Source organism: Alligator mississippiensis, chromosome 4 (genome assembly GCF_030867095.1).
Source record: "Alligator mississippiensis isolate rAllMis1 chromosome 4, rAllMis1, whole genome shotgun sequence".
NCBI lineage: Eukaryota > Metazoa > Chordata > Crocodylia > Alligatoridae > Alligator > Alligator mississippiensis.
The window spans coordinates 175082403-175106848 of record NC_081827.1 but is presented as its reverse complement, the minus strand read 5'-3'; the positions used below and the strand labels follow the sequence as shown (position 1 = coordinate 175106848).

At 44.5% G+C, this 24446-nt stretch overlaps 1 protein-coding gene across 5 annotated transcripts in view; it reads right to left on the bottom strand.

Annotated features, from left to right (window-relative positions):
• CREB1 (cAMP responsive element binding protein 1) overlaps positions 1 to 23043 on the bottom strand; it is a 50166-nt gene extending 27123 nt beyond the window's left edge. Inside the window, exons 1-4 of one of the 5 annotated variants that reach the window (XM_019492175.2) lie at positions 22838 to 23043; positions 15501 to 15641; positions 3623 to 3716; positions 1336 to 1457 (exon numbers count right to left, since the gene is read on the bottom strand). In XM_019492175.2, coding sequence (XP_019347720.1) covers positions 1336 to 1449 — 114 coding nt within the window. In that variant the 5' untranslated portion in view covers positions 1450 to 1457; positions 3623 to 3716; positions 15501 to 15641; positions 22838 to 23043. The remainder of the gene's footprint in view (positions 1 to 1335; positions 1458 to 3622; positions 3717 to 15500; positions 15642 to 22837) is intronic. The other 4 variants (XM_019492176.2, XM_014594211.3, XM_006265939.4 and 1 more) reach the window with 4 other exon arrangements.
• Between the last annotated feature and the right edge of the window lie 1403 nt (positions 23044 to 24446).

Below are 24446 nucleotides of genomic sequence, written 5' to 3'. Positions count from 1 at the left end.
CACTGTCTGACCAGGCCTCTGGGGCCAGAGCCATTGCATATAGCACTGCATATAGGGTAAGCCATGCCAGAAGGGCAAACAGTCAGTTGCAGGGGTGGAGAGATAGGTGAAAAGGGGCCAGGGTTGCAGGTGTGTGGGGAGAGTAAAGGGAAAGGGGTCAAGCCATCTGCCTTCCCACTGCTGCTTTCTCTGCAGACTGAGCCCTTGCTGCTGCTTTCCTGGCTGTATTGTGGAGGGGGGAGAGGAGAGGGGGAGGAACAACAAATTTAAGATAACCCTCCAATAATTAGATTGTATATGTGGAAATGTATAACAAAAATATCATTGTCCATGTACAGAATCTAATTCGGGGGGGGGGGGGGGGGAGGAGGGGATCTTAAATTCAAAGTCATCTTGGATTTGGGAAAATACAGTATTATGCTTCATTTGCATAATTTCTTGCCTCTTCAAAATAATCTTGACAACAGAAGCTTTATTAGTGCCTTGCTAAAAGAGATACTGTTTTGCTAAATTTGGGTTTCCGAAAACATGAGCAAGCAAATAAAAGGGTCCTTCAATTGCTCTTAATGGTTATTATACCTGTCCCATCTGATTGCTGATATAGTCTCTGACTTGTCTACAGTTTGTTTTCCTAATATATAAATATATTGTTAGTGAAAAGTTGCCAATTAAAAAAAAAAAGTAAAACCAACAAACTGTTTAAACAAGTCATTTCAGAATCATAGGAAGTCAAACTTTTGAAGAGTTTTCCAAGGATGGTGGTAAAAAACAGCGAAAGGGATGGCACAGGAAAAACAAACAACTAAACAATCTGTTAAAACATCACTTTCCATATATATTAAGAAATAATTCAGGAACAACACACTTCAGTATTTTCTGGAGTTAAACCATACAGTACAGTAAAATCTCTGTTATATAGCATCCCTGGGGTAAGAGGAATGTCGGTTATGTAAAAACTCTGGTTATCTGAAATAACCTGGCAGGGTTTTCAGACAAAGAAGACTGGGGACAGGGGGGGAGACATGTGGTGGGGGCAGTGCAGGGTGGTGGGTAGCAGCAGTGGCCACTGTATGCGAGCTTCCCCCCACTGCCACCCCGGCGTATAGGGCTGGGTGGAAACTCCAGTTAATAGAGTATCCCAGCTGGTGAAGTACTGGGTAACAGAGATTTTACTGTACTATAAAATGATGAATTCAAAGATTAAAGAAAATGCATGTACTAACTGTTCCAGAATCATGTAACATGGAACATCCTCATCAGAAGACAGTTTAATTTCTAGATATTTTATAATTTGGGAACAAAACTGTAGAAATATTGGATTAAATCATTTTATACCTGGGCTAAAGTTGCAATCTGTGGCTGTGCCTGTACGGTCATCTGTTGGGTTTCTGCCTCCGTAACGGCTGCATCTCCACTTTGTTGGTTCTCTGCACCAGATTCCATGGTCATTTAGTTACCTACAATTGCAATGATATGTATGAGTGAGGCTTTCTCTTTCATGACATGCATCTGCACATTCATACATAGAATAGTAATACATTTCTATTACAATATACTCTTTTCATTTGCTTATTAAACTGGCAAAATGGAACCATTCAGGCTGAATTTTTTTTAATGCTGAGTACCTGCCCTGGGCAAAATTTTCTGTAAAGATTTGAGGAAAAAAAAATTCAATTATTTTCACTAAGGACTAATTGGGGAATATACAGTACTCTGTTCTCTGTCCACATTAAAAACATCTTACTGCCATTTTGTTGAGAATCTAACATCTCCACATAGCAAAACACTGACTTAAAATTGAAGGGCCGGGGGGCGAGTGAGGGGGGTCTTCTGCCATCCCCATGAAAGTCTGCCTAAATCTGGCTAAATTTGACAAATCACTGAAAAACAGTTTGGAACATGACCAGTAACAGATTTGGTGTTTAGCAGCTATATTCTGTGTGCACTGAACATGCTCTATCCCCATACAAGTTCTACTTTACAAAAATGCGCAGGGACCACCCCCCAGTCATCATGCTCCATTCCAGGGAAAAGGATATGCCCTACAATTACGGCCCGGTGGGCAAAATTTTACCTACAACTACACGGGGTAAAATTAATCTGCCAAAGCAATGGATGTAAGATATCTGGCAAGAATTCTAATAAACCTCCCACTGTCTAAAATACATATCACAAACAAAATTTTTATAAAAGGCATACTATAAATTTTCTTAGGCTAAGTTATGCATTCTAGACTTTGCCTAACACATTTATTTTGAAGTGTTAAATGAATAGGCCTGTATCAGTAGAACAAAAAATTCTATAAAAATAAGTGCATAACTTCAAAAGGCAAATTTACAGGCAGAATGTAATGAAAGCTAAATTCCGCTCTAATCTTCAAATGTTTAAATAAAACATTTACAATATGATAAAGTTTAATAATGTCTTCCAATTATACTGCACTCAATGAGCACCTGGATACAATATATATAGAAAAATCAGCTACTTCTTTATAGTGGTCTAAATAATTAATTTTAAACGTTAGATCAGAGAAGCCTCTAATTCAACAAAAGCAGTGATTCAGTATTACTGGAAAGTATGCTCTTTGGGAATATATACTGAATGAAATAGGGATAGTCTCTCCTGAGTAAAATATGAAATCTGTCTTATATTAACTGATTATTAGAAAAACAAGACACAAAGAACATTAAATATAGCATTTCAGGCACAGTGGCCACAATATAACTGTGGATCAGTTTGCTGTAGCTATGGTACATGAAAGTCGTTTGTATAAACACATTTGCTTGCCTTGCTAAAATATGGAAATTAACTTAAGTGAATAAACCAAACCCTAGGCATACAAGTAATACAAAATAATTTAACTGTCGTTTCTTGATGATGTTTTAAGTACTATAGATGTAGTTCGGTATCAGCATGGAATAATTATAGGAGTCTTGGTTAAGATGGAATCAAGGTTGTCATTAAATATTGCTAATTTAAAGGAAATATGAGAACATTGGGAACAAAAGAAAAAAAACTCAAGCCCAAACACTGTAACAAGGAAGGAAAAAAAAATCAAAGTTAGGTTAAATGAATACAAACAAACTTAGTGACAAAAACTCAATTTTTTTGTGTGGAAATAACCAGTTAAATTTTCCTAAGCATCCTAAATTCTGCCTTGCTTCCCACACCTGCCATCATTTATAGGTTCTATACAAGACAATTAGTTTAAAGATCTCAAATTTGGAAATCTGACTGAATCTTACATAAACTGCTTAAGATTCATTAAGCCTAATTTATAATTGGTTTAACAACTTCAAGGAATATGCTGCCTATGGTTGTGGAAACATTATAAAGCCTATTCTTTGCTATATTTTTTCATGCTCCACTTCTTCCAAAAATCACAATGTCATTAGAATAACCTTATATACTACTTATTTGTATTACTATAGTGCTGAAAGACTTCAGAAATCAAACAAATTTAAAATCTGTTCTCTACTCTGATACTGATCGAAAAAACAAAAATGCACAAAACATTTTGAACAGTTATGGATATTTGTATATTTCCCCCTTTAAACTGTTAGCACTGTTCTAAACAATGTCAACAGAATTTAGATTGTAGGGTCTACTTAGCTGTACATACACAGAATAAAGTTTTCACCTATAAGCATCCACTTGAAGCCTGTCAATGAGGATCATAATCGTTTAAGATTGTTGCCTTGCATCCAAAGGTGGGTCTGAGGAAACAATATTAGGAAGATAAGATTAAGTTTGGATAGGTCTTTATGCACATGAAGTCTAGAAAATAAGATGTTGGTGCTGTTGCTGCTTCATCAGGGACACCAGACTAGAGATACCCTGGCCATTCAGTTGGCAGATTATGCAGACATTCGTATTCCAGTTGTGGAATAATGTAGTGTATGCATGGGGAATGATCTTGTCCTGTTTGAAATGTACAGGATTTGCTTGCTCCAAAACATCCAATGAATGGAATTTGACTGTATGTAGGAAAAGAATAATACAGGCAACATGAGGCAGTTTGAGACAATTTAACTCATGATTTGATATATTTAGTAGGGTTTTTTTTTCTATTCTATAGTTCAAAATAATTTTAAACATCATTTAACTTTAACTTTGAACTACCTTTTTGTATTGCTTACTTCATGAAGTCTAGTTCTTTAACAGGCCTGATCTCCCAGGACCCCTCAACACATAAATATCATGCAATTAACTGGTTACTTGTGCAATCACCTTAAGACCAGCTACATGTGCAAAGTAGCTATCACATGATAAAAAGCTCCAGCCAGCTATAAAGTAAAGACCTCAAAAATGTGTACTAACTTTATAGCTGGTTGTTACTGAGCTTTAGTTTGCACATGTAACAGGGCCTCCCCTGTAGCTGAGAGCCCTGTCACCTGACAGGGCTTCTAGTTGCCAGGTGCATTGTGCCCAGTGTGAAACTTCTGAGCCCTGGGGATCATGGCTGCAGTGATCCCCAAGGCTCAGGAATGCATGAAACCCCTGGCCCACACAGGACTCTCAATCCTGGCTGCACATAGCTCCCATGGCTGGAAGCCGTCTTAGCAAAGGCAGCTCCTAGCCATGGGAGCATGCTCCTTGTCAGTGCAGGTGGAACACAGGATCAGGCTCCCCCTACACTGGAAATAAAGTGTGATCGGGTCTGATGCACGATACCACAATTGTGCCTCCTTCCATGACACATGTGGCACAGCAGAAGATGTGAGATTGTGTGGATCATACATTAGATCCCATCGCACCTGTGCCTGCATGTGTGGAGAAGGCCCTAGAGTTATTAAGTAGATGTTAACTTTTGCTTCATGATGATACAATGCAAATAATTACCCATCTCTAAAAGTGCAAAGTTTCAAGAACTTAAATGAATAAAGGATATCAAATAACAAGAATGCACTTTTTGTAGAAAACAGTGATTAAATTGAGGCTTCCTGACCAGTGATTTAAACTGATTTGATTTAAATCCATCCTGGTTTTCCTAAATAATTTTGTCTACAGGACTTCTGAAAAACAACAGAGAAAAAAATCAACTTCAGAAGAGTCTTAGTCAGGGTATGGTTAGAACACGTTATTTATAACAAGACTTTCCCACATGGAGAACTCTTCAGCTTTCCTATGTTTGATCATTTCAGATCCAAAATTCAACCATAAATCAGGAGCTACGGGAATCCACAAAGGACACTGTTGGAAAGCTAAATGATTTCTTTACATCGATCTTCAATCCAAGAAATGTCTATTCTAGATCTTTTTTCAAGTAAAACTTTAAATGTAATTGGAAATAAGGTGCCAGAAAAAAAAGCTGCTGGAACAAATAGATCATTTAACAAGCTTTAAGTCATTAAACTAAGATCATACATCCAAGACTTCTGAATGAGTATAATGAAAACGTGCTCATTAAAATGGATACTGTGACCTAGAAAGTAGTAAATGCTATACTAACAAGTTAAAAAAGGCTTTAACATTGATCCAGTAAGTCTGCATGGTTTTAAAGACTATTAAGTCATAGAAATATAACTTGTATACTAGTTGAAATGATAATTATAGAATAAACAGACAGCTGGGATATTGTGACATGATAGGTTTTAGCTAGGATCATTTATGCAAAGACAAACTCCATTGTACTGACAGTCGCATAGCAAGTAAGGTAAAACTGGCTAACTTCATCTATTTAACCTTTCAAAAAAAAAAAGCCCATGACAAGGTTCTCAAAAGAGATTACCAATTAAATGGCCTTGAGTGAGAGGCAATATACCATATTTTCTCACATACAACATATACCCTTTTTTTTCAAAAAACAGCTTCTTGGTTATTGGGGTGCAAATGAGAAGTAAGGAAATACAGTATCAGCAATTTCTGCCACCTAAGCTTCTGGTGGGTAAAAACAAAAGTAAGTCTATATGCAATCCACAGGGAGCAGAATGAGTAGCTCAAAAACAAGGTACATATCTTGTTCTGGGGCATACTGGATGCATGAATATACACTATTTTCACGGATCAAAAATTGGTTAACTCACAGGAAAGCAGAGTAGGATGAAATGATTATTTTTCATCATGGCAAATAGTAAAATGCTTCTAGGTTCTGTCCTTGGCTAGTGTTGTTTAATCTGTTTATTAATGATTTAATGAAAACTTCTGTCACAAATTACTGGAGCTCTAGTTGTTCATATCCTTACATTTTGCTTCCACAAAACAGAAAGGCCAGTTTCTGATTTGCCCATGAGAGCTACAGAACAAAGTACCTAAGGCAGGAAAATATTATATAGACTAGCAAATTGCCTGTCAAGGAGGAAGGGGGGCGCGTGTGGTCTGCTGCCTGAACATTCTCAACTGTCTGAATTTAACTTGAACACTTGATTCATGGCTTTCAACCTTATGTTGATACCCAGTACTTTCTACATTAATTTTTTTAAAGAAAGAGAGAATTTGGTAATAAACTAAGTGCAATTTATTTCTTACTATACACTTTCAGAGAGCAAGCACAACTATGCTTTTGTGCTGAAATCCTTTAAACACTTTAATATACATAACATTTTTCTCTCTTGCACAAATATTTGCAGGGTTTGTGCTCTATTCACTTGCTGATAATTTTTTGCTATTTATGGAGTAAACCTAGACCATTTCAGTTTGTCATGCTTCACTGAATTTTATATCTTTCCAATTCATGTATATTTTAATCAGGAAGCCCATCATTTTCAACTGTACTGTATTTTTCTGATTCTTTTTAATATGAGAAATAAGTTTCCCTTTGGCCAAAAGTATATAAAGGGCACATCTTTTTAAAGAAAGTGTCGATATTAAAGGTAATACAATTTAGGAAGGTAGGCTCATTTTCCTAGCATGGCAGTGCACTGAAAAATTCACTACATCCCACTTGGCCAATATAGGTTCCTCCTCAAGCAACGGGAACTCTTAACTTCATCATTTATTCTGTACTCTGCTTAGGTGCATAGTTGGTGAAAGACTAAGTAAACCCTGTCAATTTCAAGTCTGCTATGAGACTGAGGCCCCCTAAGTAATAAGAGGAGGAGCCTTAATAAGATGAGAAAAGTTTAAACGGTTCTGTGGTTAATGAGCATTGCTTACATTGAGTTAGGTAAGTGTGCACTTACTGTTTAAGAGTATAAACAGAGTATACTGTAATTGGACTGACCATTACAAATGACAACCTTGTAGATAGAATAAAGAACAAGGAAACTGCCTCAATACAGGTGTTTCCTTTTCTGATTTAAATGGTTACTTAACAGAACTAGCATCACAGATGAATACATGTATTTCTTACCAGAAACATTTTATTGAATGTAATATTACTCGTAAACTTTCAACCTCATACTCACTTGTTTGTGGAATGTTGGTTAACTTTATAGTGTGAACTAGAATGCACACCCTACACTGGGGTATACAATTATTTTGAGCGGAGGGCCGCTTACTCAGTTTTGGCAAGCCATTGAGGGCCGCATGACAGGCAGCCAGGTGCAGATAAATATTAATTTTCTAAATTTTGGGGGCCCCGTGGGTCAGATAGAATGGCTTGGCAAGCTGCATTTTGCCCACCTCTGCCTTATACGGATCAGACTGGTGCACTATAATATGGAATTGATGGTCCTTTCGGATCATGGTGAGATTAAAAGTGCCATCTTGATCTAGTAAATATGTAGATTTATATTTTGAAACAAAAGTCCTCAAGGAAATCCCAGCATTCTGGGAACTAACTGGATGGTGGACAACAGAACATCTTCTCTCCCTTTCCAGAACAACAAGGCAGCTCCAACCCTTGAATCTTCCAGAGATAAACTAGGAGCAGCAAAGCTTAAATTTGATTATCCAGGCCACTCCTATTTTTTTATATTAATAAATGGATTCTGAATACTATAAGTCAGGGGTTCCCAAACTCTCAAAGATTGTAATTTAAAACAATACAACCTTAAGTACCACAAGCAATTTTTTGTCATATAAAAGTAATTATAATAAATCTGTTAACATGTACCACTGACAGGTTGTCTGCATACCACTGGTGGTACCCATACCACAGATTGGGAACTGCTGCTATAGGTCATCTGAGCATGAAGCAAAATGTTGAATGAAGGTCTGAAGTGGTAAGAACAATATTAAACTTTAGATCATTCTGACTGGGTGTGTCTACACATGCATTAGATCCCGGAGTGGCTTACTTGTGCATCAACGCTCCCAGGCAGGCATCCACATGCAGAAAACTGGGAGTAGATCTGCTGCTAATGGCAGCAAACTGCTCCTGCAATGGGCCCCTAATGCTACCAGAGGGAGCTCTTGGCTCTGTCACGGGGCTGGCAGGGAGCACCTGGCCGGGAGACAGATGTTTTCTGGCCAGGGCTGAGATACTGCCCCCTGCCCCCAGAGGTCTGCCTATTGTTGAGGCGGGGACAATGTCCCCCCTGCCTTGGCAGCATAGAGCTCCTGGCCCCAGCTCCCCGATTGCGGGCAGGGGAAGGACAGGTTTTAGCCCCCTGCTCCACTGGCAGATCAGGGCAGGGAGCTGGGACCTATCTCACCCCTGCAACTCTTTCCAAGCCCCATGCCTCTATCATCTAACTGGGCCATAGCACTGGGACTTGCCCCTGATTGGGACAGTTCCCAGCCTCCACTCCATAATCACGTGTTGGGGGCCAGGGAGTCTGTTCCCTGCCCAGCTCTGCAATCATGAAGCTCAGCAGAGAACAGGTTCCCCAGCCCCCTCTCTCAGCACCAGCTCCATGGTTGCAGGACCAGCACTGAGAGACCTTATATCCTCATCCCAATCATGGTGGTGAAGCAGGGGGTGAGAAATAAGGATCTCTCAGCCCCTGCTCCCTGATTGTGATTTCAGAGCACGGGGGCTTGGAGCTGTCTGCTGCTGGGGCAGGGGCACAGTCTCTGGCCAGGCTTCAGTGGCAGACCCCACCCCAGCAGCAGGCAGCTCCCAGGGGCAGGGAGCAATCTCCTGCCCCCTGGTGGCCAGCTGACCGAGAGCAGATTTGCTCCCAGTCAGGCTTCTATATGAGCACTACTGTGCCGCAAGCAATCACAAGTAAATTTGCTACTTGCATTTGCAGGTTGAAAATTTAATCGCATAGTAAGTGTGTGCATGTGTAGGCGCACCTGCTTACTGAGTAGTAAACTACACCACTGTGCAATAAAGAGTCTCTTGTAAGTGCATCCACCGTGTCAGAAAGCTACCAAACTGAGTTAAAATGTTCAGTGCAAGAATGTTATTTTTTACATGCTATCAAAAGGGTAACTATACCCCATACTATGGAATATATTTCAGGCAACATTTCTTGTCTCTGTGCTCAGATTTTGGTCACCAATAAGAACATTCAGATTCATTTGCTATGTACTTGATCCACCTGCCCCATTGAATCAGCCCATACAAAATATAGTTTCATGTATAAGCTCTGCAGCTTTTACAGGCATAAACTATGTCAAAACTTCTATCTGTCTGATGTCCAAAATATAAATGATAGTTTAAGTATTCAAACACAAAGGACAAGAATATTAAATTGTATCACATAAGGAACACTGACAAGACTTTTCCTGCTGAACCAAAAGGTTTTAAAACAAATTAAACGAAAATGAGTATTTGCCCCCAAACGATTTTTTAAAATTCACTAATGGGTTACTCTAACTATGAGATGGTTAAAATTAAACAGCTATTTACAAGAAGCTGGTAATTATCAGAAACTCCTGTCTATCTCATTAACAATGGTAATTGTGTTTAGTGCACTAAGTGAAAACCTATGGCACCAACATAAAAGTGTGTTAATACTTAGAAGTTTTACTTCTTCCTTAAATACAAAGTACCTCTTTGCTAACTTTACAGACTGACAATATATATTTAGTTCTCTGTGCAGCCAAAAAAGCTACAGTATAATACATCCCAAGTACACATGGAAAAAATATCACAGCTCTACAAGCCTGGTTCTTATTTAGCTTGTGTATTATTTCTATTCACAAAATGTATTAGTGTTAAACCAAAGACAATGTTTATGCATTTTAGGCCACAGCTCAAATTGTAACATGCCTACTACTCCTCCAACAGCTTCAGCTTCCAGAAATAAAATTATCAGTAACAGCATCTTGTTACAATTCAGCTGCATCAATTAACTACTTTTTAAAATTAATTCTATAGCAGTATGTGAAGACTTATAGCAGGGGCTGGCAAAATACAGCCCGCAGGATGAATCTGGTACTTCATCCAGCCTTCAGCGCCCACCAATGAATTGTACCCCGCCCATAAGGGTGGGAGTGAGGCACCCACATATACACACCTGTCAACATACCTTATTGCGCCTCACTCCCACCCTCATGGCCAGAAAGCCCTGGCCCAGCCAGCATGTGGCTTCTTGGTGAGGCAGCTGCTGCCACTGCTGCAGTCACCAGGGGACCTGCTTGGCTTCCCTAGCATCCTGCTCACTCTGGGTAGCAGGTAGAGAAACAGTGGGGGTGGGAGGGGGGAGGGAGCATGGGGCTGGAGGCAGCATGGAGCCCGCACCCAGGGGGGCTGATGGGAGCACAGAGCTGGGATGGGCAGGGTATAAGGGAGGGTGGGGGAGCGTGGGGACCCCCCCCCCACACACTTCCTTCCATGTTACAAAGCCCCACAGGTGGTAGAGGCAGCAGCAGCAAGAGGCGCTCAGGGTACTTGTGCCCTGTGCAAGCACTGGTGCTTAGCAGCGTGCAACTTGGGTAGCGCTGCACATGGGAGCAAGGAGCACAGCCCAGTTGGGCTGCCTCTATTGTCAGGGCTTCCTGCTGCGCATGGGCAGCCCTCGCACTCGCATGTCACTGGAGGGAAGCTCCATGTGCTGGAGCCGGCAGCCTGTGTCGCTTCCTGTGGGCAGGTCCCAGGACTCCGCAGGGAAGCGAGGCTGGGGCTCCCCTCCACTTCCCAGGAGTCCCAGGAACTGCATGGCAGAAAGTGGCACAGGCAGCTGGCTCCAGCTTGTAGAATTTCCCTCCAGTGTGGGGGCTGCCCATGCGCAGTGGGGAGTCCCAGCAATGAAGGCGGCCTGGCTGGTCTGCACTCCTCGCCCCCATGTGCAGCACTGGCCAGAGCTACGCGCTACCAGGCATCAACACTTGGCACAAGCACCCTGAGAGCCCCTGGCTGAAGGTGCTGCAGCTGCCTGTGGGACTGCACACCATGGAGGGAGTGTGCAAGGGGGGGTGGGGTGGGGAAGTCCCCGCACAACCCCACCCTCCCTCACACCTACAATTGCCACACCCACACCCTGTCTTCCCACCCCCTCACATATACACCCCCCAACATATGCTATTGCCCCCCCACACGCAGCCACCTCCCCTCACAACCCCCCCCGCCCACCATACATACCACCCAACCACACCCTTCACACACAACGTAAAAGACTAAGACTTTATTTTCGAGTTATTATGCAATCACCTCTATATACACTATGCAACCACAAATCATGACAAAACTAGCTTTTTTGGTAATAAAATTAAAATATGTTATAGTAGGACTTTTAGTGTATGACTTGTTTTTTTCTGGTTCTAAGATGGACCCTTCCTTCCCCTGCCCCCCCCCTCCCCCCCCCCCCCGAAAGAGGCAAGGTGAAGGACTTCTGGTGGTAAAAGTGAGGGGTTAGGGGTGGGACTTCTGGTCTCAAGATCAAGATGGTGACCAGGGGGCAGGGCAACTGTCAAGGGGCAGGGCTACCCAGGTAGCCTTCGAAAGCTCACCAAACATTTTTAAGTGGCCCTCCACTCAAAATAATTGCCCACCCCTGACTTATCTTAGTAAAAATCATTCTTTTGAAGCACTTCCAGTACTATTTCCCCCTTTAAAAATCCTGTTTACCTAGCTTCAGTCAAAGTTTCTCTGCGTTAATACACATTCAATGCATTTTGTTTTTATTTTTCACATCTTTTAAAACTGTGGTCACAGTAGGAACGCTTTCTCAAAAGAGGAGGTTCTTACAATGTGCTCTACAGATGGATACACCCTAAATTAATCCGACCTCTCTGCCTAAACCTCCTTAATCAAGAACAACTGATCTATGTCTTTCACAATGCTTTATCATGGACTATGTATTGCATTATTATGTATCCTATATTACTCCACAGCAGCATAGCCTGGTAGGAGATAGTTGCGGTCGTGACAACACTGATGACTTTGAAAATCTGACTATGGTAGTAATTGAAACACACTGGGAGCCGGTAGGTTCTGGGGCTGAAGGCACATAGAAAAGCAGCTAGCAGCAGTTATTCTTGTTCAGGAAGGGGAAGCCTCAGTCTATATGAAACAGAGCCTCTGCTTTGCATCCACATTAAGTCCCAGATAATGTGAAACACAGTAAACTAATTTAGTGTTAACAAATGCATGGATAATTGTCCCCAGCTCCTCCTTTGTGACAAAGAGGTGAATTTCTTAATGAAGTATTTTATTCTAGCACCAACGCCATTTGGTCCTTAGTTTTAACTGTTCACTCAAAACAGAATCCCAAACCTTTCTATGTCATCAGTGCAGGAAGGAAGGGATACTTTTGATGGTAATGAAAGAAAATGTTCAGGTAGGTCAGTTCTTAAGTGCGTTTCCCTTGGTTCCAACCAGCATCACTTCTGTCTTGACTGAACTGTGTTTATGCAAGCTACCTGGTATTTATTTCTTAAAACAACTGTAGCTCCTTATAATGCTGCTGGCTGCATTACTGGGAAAGAAAACGAAGAACTAGGTATCACTGACATTCCACTGGCACCAATGTCTTTAGTGACTTGCAGTGTAGCCTGATGTAGATATTAAAGAGGGGAGGATACAGGAGGGATCTTCAAGGGATCTTCTATGGAAAGGTTTTTGGAACAAGAAGCATCACTACCCTCCATGTCCTGTTGGAGAATAAATTAAGCCAATGTAATTCTCTGCTCCCTGCTTTAACTATGTTGCATAGAAAAGTGGGTGGCTAGCTGTGGCCAAAGCTACAGGGATATCTAACAGTAAGTATTAAAAACAGGTAGCCACTCAACTCTGCTGGACTTGGCTGCACTCAGTTATGAAGCCTGACTGCTAAGCATTCAGGAGACTGATAGAGGCTACATGCTGGATACTCACTACCTGGACAACTCTTCCTCCTTCTCAATTATCACTACATGATATTGCTAAAGAACAGGAGGATGGAGATAGGATGATCACTTCAAAGTTTTTCAGAAATATAAGTAAATTTTTCATGCAATCACTTCTCTGAAAAAAAAAAAGACTACCATATTTACTCAAATACAAGACAACTTTGATTATAAGACAACAGCCCAATATTCGATTCCATATATGGAAATTTTATAAATTTGTTATAATTTTCCAGGTACAGAATCCAATTTTTGGAGTTTTGCCTTGAATTTGTCCCCCTCTCACTGCTACAATAGAGAAAATAAATCTGGGGCCAGGTAGTCCCCTTGTCCTCTGCTCCTCACCTCCGAACTTCTTTCCCCTGAAGCTCCTTCCCCCATTCCTTAATGTCAGACTGCTCTTCCTGAGCACACGGAAGTGAGAAGCAAATTTAAAAACATTGACCTGGAAGTAAACATACCTATAGTAACTTACATAGAGGGAAATTACTACAGGTAACCATAGTTCATCCAGAATTGATGCACTTTACTTCTTTTGAAACTGCTGCAAGCTTTAGCATGCATACTCCATGAACACGCTTTTAGACAGCACTTTGGCATCTACTTGTTTATACTACAAACTATGCATGACATCACCAGGGGTGGGCAATTATTTCAGGTGCAGGGCCACTTACTGAGTATGGGGCAAGCCATCAAGGGCCACATGACAGCCAGGGGCGGATATATATTTTCTAAAATTTTTAGGGGCCCCACGGGCTGGATAGAATGGCTTGGTGGGCCGCATTTTGCCCACCCCTGCATTCGTCTAAAGTCAAAAGGCTCATGACTTACCACATAGTTCATTGGGCTGGGCAGAGACAACAGCATTTCAAGCCATGGTGGCCCCCAAGCTCAGCACTGCTCAGTATGTGTATATATGTCAGATTCCCACCCCCAACAAAGGACTCATGTAGCCTCCCATTCATGACTGGAACCAGGTGCTCTTGTCACAAATCATGGGATCCTCCAAAAATTATATGCAGATGAGGTGCAGGACAACCTGGCCCATGTTCAGCTACATTTCATAGAGGATGGGGCCACATTAATCATATGCAACAGGCTGAGAGAGGATTCAATATTTGGTTTCTGTGTGAACTGTTTGGAGCCTTGTTCAGTGATGTTTGCCAAACATTTAAGGCTGGTTAAAAAACAGGACTCATTGGGTATGGGAAAGAAAGGCACAGTTCAGCTTTGGGAGTGAAGAAGTCAAAATGTATGCAGTGTAGCAGCTCACCATGACAGAAAATTCTGAGGGGGACTGAGCACAATGGACACTACTTATTCAGATAGGTTGCAATAACCTATCCTTGTGGTGGGCTTCCATCAGCATCTCAGCCTTTTAGCTATAATTAAATGTAACATTTGTGGCAGCAGGAATAAGGTGTCAGGGCTGGCTCTGGCCCTCCTGGTGCTGGCCTGGTATTGCAACACCTTCAGGTCACGCCAGTTCCCTGAAGAGGGAATGCCCGCCCCCCCCCTTTTTTTTAAGGGCCAGACACAAAAAATAAAAGGATTTGCATCTGTATGTTTGTCCCATATAAGCCATGTGTTTTATAGTAATGCTCAGTGTTGGCTGCATTTAGTCAACCTCATAGTTGATTTCTAAGCACATGCTGCTTTTGGCAGCAGTTTAATGGTAGACAACCTATTTAGTGAGGTTTCCTGGTATGCAAATATAAGACAATCGGTTTTCCCCGCCATACTGATGGGGGAAGGGGCAGGGAAACTTTGTCTTATATTCAAGTAAATGTGGTATATCATTTGTTAGCAGTGGGCACCATTACTTTTCCTTGGCTTTCATCAGCTAGGAGATATATATAAACTGCTCTATTACATGCCTTTATCCTAACTTGCAAAATTCCTGCTAATCCAGTTCTACTCATCATTCTTACTTTAAAAACAGGAGGGAGGGGAGGAAGAAGCAAGCAAGAAAGGCCAAGAGGCTTATAATTTTGTAATATTGAAAGCACAGAGGGTCAGGCTCACCAATGTCTGACAAAATATAAGCATAATCAATGAGCTACAGGGGCAGTGTTCTGTGAAAAAAACCCAACAAACTCCATACCATCTGTCTTGCTCCAAATCCTCAACAGAACTGATGAGATAAAAGGATATGTCCATCCAGCACACTGTAGTACTGTGCAGAGCTGTGCCAGTCGTAGTAGGGCCAATTAGCCCCAAAAACTGCTAATGAAACTACTTTGCTTTGAACACGCAAGCTAGGTCATTTAGAACTAACTTTGGTATCTTCACAGAGCAGTGTATTATGTATGCACCACAGATAAACCTCAAGATGCTTTCATAATATGACCTTTGATAGGAAGACCCTGAAATTTTTGATCCCCCCCATCTATTGTCACCTGGCTACTCAAGAGGATGATGATTCCATTTCATTTTCTCTCTTTTCACTTTATTCTTGGTATCTGGGAAAGGAACAGCTATTTCCCCCATACAGATATGTTCCAGGCCTCTGAAACTTCTGTCTCACTTTCTTCACCTCCCTACAACACAAAAGAGAAACCAACATGACCAGTCACCATGGACAGAAACAGTGGAAGTGAAAGAAAGTAATCACTGAAGCTTGCCTCTGCCTTAACTTGGAAGTGACAATATACCTGTCTTGTTTTGCGTTTTAAATCTACTGGTATCACTGTGGGAATGGGGTGGGAGGGGAATTACTTCCTCTTTTACCTTCCCTTATCTTAACCTTGTTGGAACTTTTGGAGCAACAAGAATGAAATGGACAAACCTGCAACCTGCTTTGTGGGAAAAGACTAGACTCCTATGCTCATGGTAATGGCTTAATTCTTTTTTTCTAGAGAAATCTTCTTACACCCACACTGAGATGTAGATTTTTCTATCCCATAATAAAGTGGTTGACAACTTTTTCAGGCTTTAGGCCATGACCTAGTTCAGGTCAGAGGCAGGCAGGCCCTAGAATCCATCTGCTGCTGCTTCTCCCCACAGCAGCACAGGCAAAGCAACTGCTGCTGAAACCCCACATCTTTAGGCTGGATCAAATTGCTATGCAGGCCATAAGCTCCTAACCCCCTGCTATAAATGCCAGCCAGAGCAGAGCTAAAGGAAGTCTTTACCACAACATGGGGTAAGACGGGCAAATGAAGAATTTCTACTGGTCAACTGGTTTTAACAGGAAAGCCAGATGGGAAAAATTCTCATATTAATCTCCAGATGAGATGTGGTAGTAACAGTAAAATGAAGAAAAGGTCTCATTCTCTGTTACCACAGAGATCAAACATAAGATTTAGAGCGCTATCTATCAGAAGGGATGGAAAGCTGGAAAGTTTTATGACAGCTAGAGAAAACTGAGGAAACTGCAACAACACTAAGCACATGGAACAGGCAGGGAGGGTAAAGGTTAACATCATACATAGAGCACATGAAAAGAATAGAATCAAGGGAGTGTCTACGGAGCCTAGAAAGAATAATGAAAAAGGGAAAATGTCAGAGCAAGATAAATAAATGTGTGTTTATGACAAGATACGTGTTCATGTGGTTGTAAATAACCTGAATCTACTACCTCCCATTTTTATTTATACTGTGCATATATAAAAATTGAAACAAAGATCAGTATTGCCACCAAATAAAATCTTGAATCAGAGTCTATGTTGCTTATCCTTACTTATAAACATATATCTGGTGGGCAGCAAGCAAATTTCAGACTACGCTTTGTTTGTCCCACTTCAACAGACAATACAACTTTTTCTCTAATCCATGTCTGATCTTTATTACTAGGCACAGAAAGATCCTACCTCGACTCTTACTCCCATAGGAATGAGGGACAGAATTCTGTCTTCAGCCTAATAGGCTATCACTAAACTAGCATTTAAAGTATTAGATCTTTATCAGGATATATACAAAAATACCCTATAAAAAGTACGAAGGATATGTCTGACCTATGGCACAAATTTTTCACAGCATATCTTTGTTAGCCACAGGCGTGAAAAGATTGCACCACCTGGCCAACAGATACAGAGCTGCATTCACAACAAATTTTTGCTGGCATACACCAGAAAGGGGCTTTGTCAGCCCACAGATTTTGTCATTCAGGTAGTATAGCCAAGTTGACAGAAAAGAAAAATTGCTCCTGCCAGCTGGCATCTCCACTACATTCTGCATTTCCACCAGGGTGACCTGCCAACTTAGCCATACTGACACAGCTGTGGCAGCAATGCCTCTAATGTGCACCAGTGGTTTTCAACCTTTTTTCATTTGTGGACCCCTAAAAAAATTCAAATGGAGGAAATGTTGAATGGAGGTGCAGACACCTCTGAATTGCAAGTGTACGTATTCACATTCGTTTCTAATTGATCAGTCATCTTTCGTGGACCCTTGGGGGTCCACAGCCCATGGGTTGAAAACCACTGATGTAGACCAAACCCACAGGCAGTGTGTAAATAAATAGTAAGGTGCCTTGCACTTTTATCTGAAGCTACTGGTATTTTCCAGAGTTGGAAATATATCAAACCAGACTGTCCACTGTTACGATCCAGAATGGCAAGTTTTAGAGTGGCATACTGAAGTGTACATGTTTTATCACCTTGTAACCAATGATCTCAAAGTACATAGCAAATGTCAGATCTCAAAATACCGTGCGACAGGCAGATGTGTTCATTTACTCAAGGGGGAAACTGAAGCATGCTAATTACAATTTGCTTGAGATCACGTGTGTGTCACTGAATCAGCCATGGTACCAAATTTATATTCACCACTGTGTTTTGAAACTAAATATATTAGCACTTCATTCAATTTCCTTATCCTCTCCTGTTGAGAGGCTCTTCCATCACCTGTTGTCTTCTTTCTACTCTGAGGATACCATTCTATGCTCAAGCTAAACAGAATTATCTGTAGCAATATGATACCAAGGAAATCCTCACCTGTTTCGCACCATTGCTTCTCTTGGCATCAATGGGAAAGCAGCATGAGAATGTGCACTGCGCTCAGGAGTCTCTTTTACAAGGCATCACAAGGAAGGTTTAGAAGAATGCAAGAGATGTAGCTGAGGCATTTTCCCTCATCCCAACTTTCTCTGAAAATGCGTGTGTGGTCTAAATACAATGTTCTGAACCAGTTGTCAGTGACTACCAATTGACTAAATTAAGAGAAATGGGCAAGAGACATTTGTCATCTTCAGAAAGTTTTCTTATTATTGAGAAGATTACAGATTTTTATACTCACATGCAAGACAAGTAGCATGACACTTTATTTAAAAAAAAAACAACAAATTGGCAGTACAAAAAGTGTTGTAAAATACCAGCACAAAATTGGTGTCAGATCAAGACTCAAACTGGGCCAGGTTGATGTTTTCTTAAAATGCTGCCATATTGTTTTCTATGAACTCAGCTTTCAAGTATGCACACACAACCGCAGCCAGGCCTTCTAGCTGTAGAGGAAGCTTTGAAAAATACATGACATGAGTAACTGAAATCTGGTTGCTTGCACAGATCTTAAAAGACTGAGAAACGTGTTCAAAGGGATGGCAACACTGAATCCTGATTAGAACCTTGTCTACATTATAAAATTATGCACCTACATAGCTACAGCATGAGAATGCTCCATCATCAGTGATGCCTAGCCTTTTGGCCCCATGGGTCAGATGAGCAATACAGTCTCACTCTGCAAGCCTGATACAGCTAGGGCCCCAATTTGGCTGGTGTGACCCAAGCCACACCATACAACCATGTCATCTGGCCCTCAGGGCTTGGAAAATTTGGCAACAGGGAGATGGTGGCAGTTAATTGCCACCACTACCCTGTCACCAAGGTTACATGGGGAGCTCCACAGGCCAGATGACATGACTATGTGGGTCAGAGACCGAGCGCTCCTGTTCTTTAGTGATGCAAGACATGATTGAGATACTTATTCCAGTAGAAGACTGATTAATTAAAATAAGATGCATCAGTGCAGCACATGTATATTACATTTTTGTACCAGCATAGCCACACTGGTGCAAGTTTCACCCAAGGCAGATAACAGTGTTTTCTACTAGGGGTGCACTGATAGAGATGTTGGGGGTCAATACCAATAGCTAATATTTAAGAAGGCATATCGGCTGATACTGATCCAATACTGGATACCACCTGGAGACAGCTGTAAGTCTGTTGTGGTGGAAGAGGAGGGAGGAAGGAAGGGGTATGGGGGGGGGGGGGGGGGCAGATCAACGCCTCCCATGGTGAGGGAGGGAGGGGTCAGGGGCAGGTGCTGCCTAGGCGGGGCAGGGGACAGAAGCTCAGCTCATGGGGGGCGGGGGCATAACTGCCGCCACCACTTGCACCCCAGAAGGGGAGGTGCCCGGGGCGGGCTGGAGCCAGCGCTGCACGAGGCTCTTTTTGGCATGGGCTGGGCTCAGAGTGGGCACCAGTGGTGCTGCGCGTGGCTGCAGCCACCCCAAATTTCGCTGAAGCTCTGCTCACACCACTGCCGCTGCCACTGCCACCAGCTGCCCGGCACTGTCTTGGCTCTTCCCCGTGTATGGGTGGAGGTGGGACATGGAGCCAGGCTGTGCCTAGTGATGTGGGGCTGGGAGTGGAGCAAAATTAAATTTGGGGTGACCGCAGCCCTTCCCAGTGTTTCTAGTGCCCGCTCTGAGCCCAGCTCCCACTAAGAAGAGCTCCATGCAGTCTGCCCTGTGCAGACCCAGGGGACACCCCCCCTGGGGTGCAAGCAGCAGCAGGAGCTGTGCCCCCCCCCCCCCCCCAAGCTGCACCTCAGTCCCACGCCCCTGCAGGCAGTGCAGGCCTGCCCTACCCCTTCCCTCCCTCACCACAGGGGTGTTGCTCTGCCCCCTACCCCTTTTCCCTCCCCCCTCCCCTTCTGACTTACCAGCTGGAGGCAGCTCTCCAAGCTGCCAGCTCTGCTCCGTGCTGCACTGCAGCTGCGCGCAGCACGGGCATTTATCAGCCAAGTTATCAGTTCAGGCCCCATTAGGCTAATATCCGATAAAGCAAATTTTCTTTATATTGGTACCAATCTGATATCGGACCAATATATCATTTCACTTCTATTTTCTATATAAATTACAATAATCTAAAAGGTCAGTATCGTAGGCTTTGGCCCTGCTGAAGAAAGTACCTGAAGAACGATCACATTTGATCATCTGCCCAACCTGTGAGAGATTTCATTTTAGGGCTCTTGAGCGAGTGGTGGTTGGGGGGGGGAATACAAACTCTACCAGCATTAACCCCTTCTTCCCTCTGAGACATAAAGCCAAGAAGCTACAAGGCTCAAGTGACACCCCTATTTCACCACACTAGAGCCATTATCCAGTAGGGCAGCCAAGACCTAACCTCCAGAGAGATCAGGACATTTTTCTTGCACACTTAGGAGCTCAGTGTTTTCCCAGGGCAAAATTCTCTACAAAATAGTAAAAGGGCATTAGTTTAATTGGCAAAACATGAGTAAAATTTTAAAGCAAACTAAGTTAAGCTTTAGCATTTTTGAGGGATGCCATATTTTAACCAGATATCTTGCAAGACATAAAACTAATGGTCTAGATACCTCTACTCTTCCATCAAGTAGAACGTTTTGGGGATAGAATGGAGCTGTATACCAAGGTGCAAATGTTTATGATCCTGTTTTCTATTAATAAAGGCATATTCCTCCCACCAAGATGGTGACACCTAACAACAGCATGTTGTATTTAAATTTCTATTAGCCAATCCATACTTTGAGGACAAAGTCCACTGCACACGAAAGACAATGGAAACATTAATTGATTTCAGTGGGTTTTGCACCAGGTCTCTCAATTTTAACATTGTGACGTGCTCTTCTACTGTCAAGTTCATCATGCATAAAACAAATGCCATTTGGTTTCCTTTCCAAAAGGAAAAGCAATGGAGCAGTGGCTGTCAATCTTTTTAGACTCAAGGCACCACTCCACAAATGCCAGCTCTTAGCTTTTACTCATTTTTTGAGTATGTAAAAGTAACATAAGGCAACTGTTCTGTTGCAAAGAACTCAGACAACAACAGGTCAGAATATTTGTGACACGATGGATTCCTATTTGAAATCCTTGTGTTCAATCGAGTGAATTGTGTAAATGTTTGCAGACCCAACAGCCTTAGCAGTGTTAGGTGTGCACAGTACTCTCAGCACTCTGGGATACCACAGCACACTACCAGACACAATACAGCAGAATGACAGAAAAGAGACATTCACATACTAAAATCTACCATTTTGCATGTAATTTGGCTTAGGAAAAAAGTTAAATTTGGGATTTCAGTTGTATAAATCTTCTTATAATTCAAAGGCTCCCCCATCTTGCAACTTGATCTAGTGAAGGACTCAGGACTGCAACAGCTCCAAAAAACCCCAACAAAACAAAACCCAACTGCCACCCCACCCCCAACCATCACCCAGTACCTGACGGCAGAGGAAGGTATTGTTTAATCACAAAAAACCTTCAAAACATGGTATTATAAACCTTTATTAGTTATCTCTGCAGGATTGAAAGATGCTCAGTATTTTCAGACTTCTATGCAAGACTTGGGAAACTTGAAGTGTTTTTTTTCCCTAAGAACTTTCTTCATTGCACTGGCTGATGACCAAAGATTTCCCAGGAGCAGCAAGTTGCTGGCAAGAGTTTGTGTTAAAAGGGGAGGTGGGGTAGAAATGGTTTTGAAGAGACCAGTCACATGACTTTGGTCAAACTACAAGCAAAATTCGTTTGAAACCAACTACAAACGTGACAACCATAGGTGTCAAAGAAAAACAAAACAAAACACACAAACGAGAGTGAATAATAAGACTGAAAAGACTGTGCCTTTAAAATGAACAGCACAATATTTTAATATAACGGTAGAGGAGAATGGTGAATTGCACAGCCCTAGCAAGCTGGAAATTGGGGGGGGTGGGGGGGTGGTAATTCCTAGTGTAGAGGTGGGAGAATGAAAAATAAGGGGGGGGCGGCGGGGGGGGGGCGCAAAACGTAGGAAGAGCAGGAGGGCCAGGCCTGCAGAGCCGTTTGCGGGGGGCAGGGAGGGGAAGCCCGGCAGAGCCAAGCCAGCAGCGCCAGCAGCGGGGGAGGCAGCCAGCCAGGCCCTACAGCCCTGGCCGCGTCCAGTTTGCTTTGGGGGAACAAAAAAATAATTAAATAAAAATAGGGGGGAGAGGGGAAAGAAGAAGAAGAAAAAAAAAAAAAGGCAGCAAGCAGCAGAGCAGGCGCGGGGCCGAGATGGGCCGATCCTGCCTTCCCCCGGCAGCGGCGGCGGAGGCGGCCACGGACCCGTCTCGCCGCCGCTGGATCCGCCTGTGCGGGGCCGGGAGGAGGGAGGCGGCGGCTTCGCTTTGAAAAAAAAACAAAGTAAAACGAAACAAAACAACCCCCCACCTCCCCCCAGCCCCGCGTGGCCGGGCCCCGCCGCCCGCGGGGCCGCTCTCGGGAGGGGAGCGGAGCGCAGCGGAGCAGAGCAGAGCGGAGCGGCCCCTCCGGGAGGGAGGGAGGCAGCGGCGGGCCCCGCGGCGGCGCCCCCCCGCAGCCCGAGCGGCCTCGGCCGGGCCGGGCCGGCTCCATCCGCCATTACTCTTTGTTCGCGGCGGCGGCGGCGGCGGGGCTGGTGCCGGGCTCGGCGCGGCTCCATCTTTGAGGCGGGCGATGCAGGCCGGGCCGCGCCGGGCGCCTGGCGCCGGGTCCCCGCCGGCGGCGCCCCCCCCTCGGCCGGGCTCGTCCTCCCCTTACCGGCTCCGCGCGGCTCCGTCACTGCTTTCGTTCGCGCCTCGGATCTCGCCGCAGTTTTATTCTCTCCCCCACGTAACACACCGCGTCAAACTACACCTCCGCCGCGTCACTCACACACACGGGCTCTCCCAGCCCGGCGACAGGCAGGCAGCGGCCGACTGAGGAGCGCCAGCCAGGGAGCAAGCGCCGAGCGCGCCGCGGCCCCGCGCGGAAACGCCCGAGCGCTGCCGGAAACACCCGAGCGCTGCCGAAGGCGGAAACGCCCGAAGGCCTCCCGAAGCGCTTGGGCCGGGGCGGGCCGGGCCGCGCCGCGCCGCGCGCTAGGCGGAGGGGCCCGAAGCCGCACGGAGAAAGCCGAAGCGCGGGGCGCGGGAGTCTCCGAGTGTGCACGGAGATGTCCGAAGTGCGGAGCTGTGCGGGCCCCCGCCGCCCTTGGCTCTTGCACCCCAGCCAGCCTGCCTTCCCACTGCCCTTGGACTCTCGGGGCGTCTGCAGAAAAAATTGGGTTGCCCATCACCATGCCCTAATAAAATCGGAGACCCTCCCCACAGGTTATGATGTATCAGCGGGGCTCTCATCTCTTATGTGGGGCTCAGCCCCTTCCCACCAGCTCCCCAGTAATTCAAACCCTGCTGCCAACTTCCCATGGCTCTACTGCTTGGTTGGCTCTGAAGGCATACACGGGGCTGCCCCCAGGCCCACCTGCCAGGAGCAGGCCCTGTCCCCTCACTCGGCATCTGCCGAATTGGGAAGCTGGGCTGGCAGCAGCCCGCGCCTTGGGCCTGTTTGTCATCACGTGCTTGGGGCTGCTGTAAGGCAGCCATGTTGCATTGGCAATGCGTAGGGGGTGCACACGCACCCCCTGAGATTGGCCGTGCCCCCATCAAGAGAAGCGCTGGTGGTGCTTCTGGGTTTGCCACTGGGCAACCCGCCCGCAGGCTGCTGCAGCAGGGGGAACAGCAGCCCGGCACAGCAGGCAGAGGCAGGTAGATAAGGTTTCTTCTTTGGGGGGAGATCAAGACCCCCACAGTGCAGGAGGGCAGGGGAGGAGTAGGGGCAGGGGCAAATCATTCATCCCCGCCCCTGCCCTGCTCTGTGATGCAGCTGCAGCCTGCCCTTGCTCCGCACAAAGATTGGGGGGCCGGGGGGGTGCTTGGCTCCCCAGTACCACGACTCTGCAGGACCCACTGGGCACTTTCTGGGGATGACTTTAGACAGGGTGGGGCGGGGATCCCAGGGACTCCATCTCCTCTGGCCCAGCGCCACAGCTGGCCGAACCAGTTCCAGTGCAGGAAGGCAGCCAGGGCCAGTGCAGGGCTGGGGGACAGTGGACGCCGGCACCGGTAATGACCCCTGATGTGGGGGAAGGGGTATTTGCATGGGTGCAGTGGACCCCGGCCCCGAGCCCAATCCCTGCCCAGTGCCAGCCCCAGTCTTACTCCCTCCTCCCCATGGCCCCTTCCCCCACAGACTTTTGCGTGGTGGGTAATTACAAGGAAAGCTAACTGTTGCTTTGTGTATATAAGGCCCGTGTTCCCAAAATGCATCGAATAGGCCTATTTCACAGTTCTATAGGCATAGGCAACTGGTGCCTCCTGAGTCCGGGGGG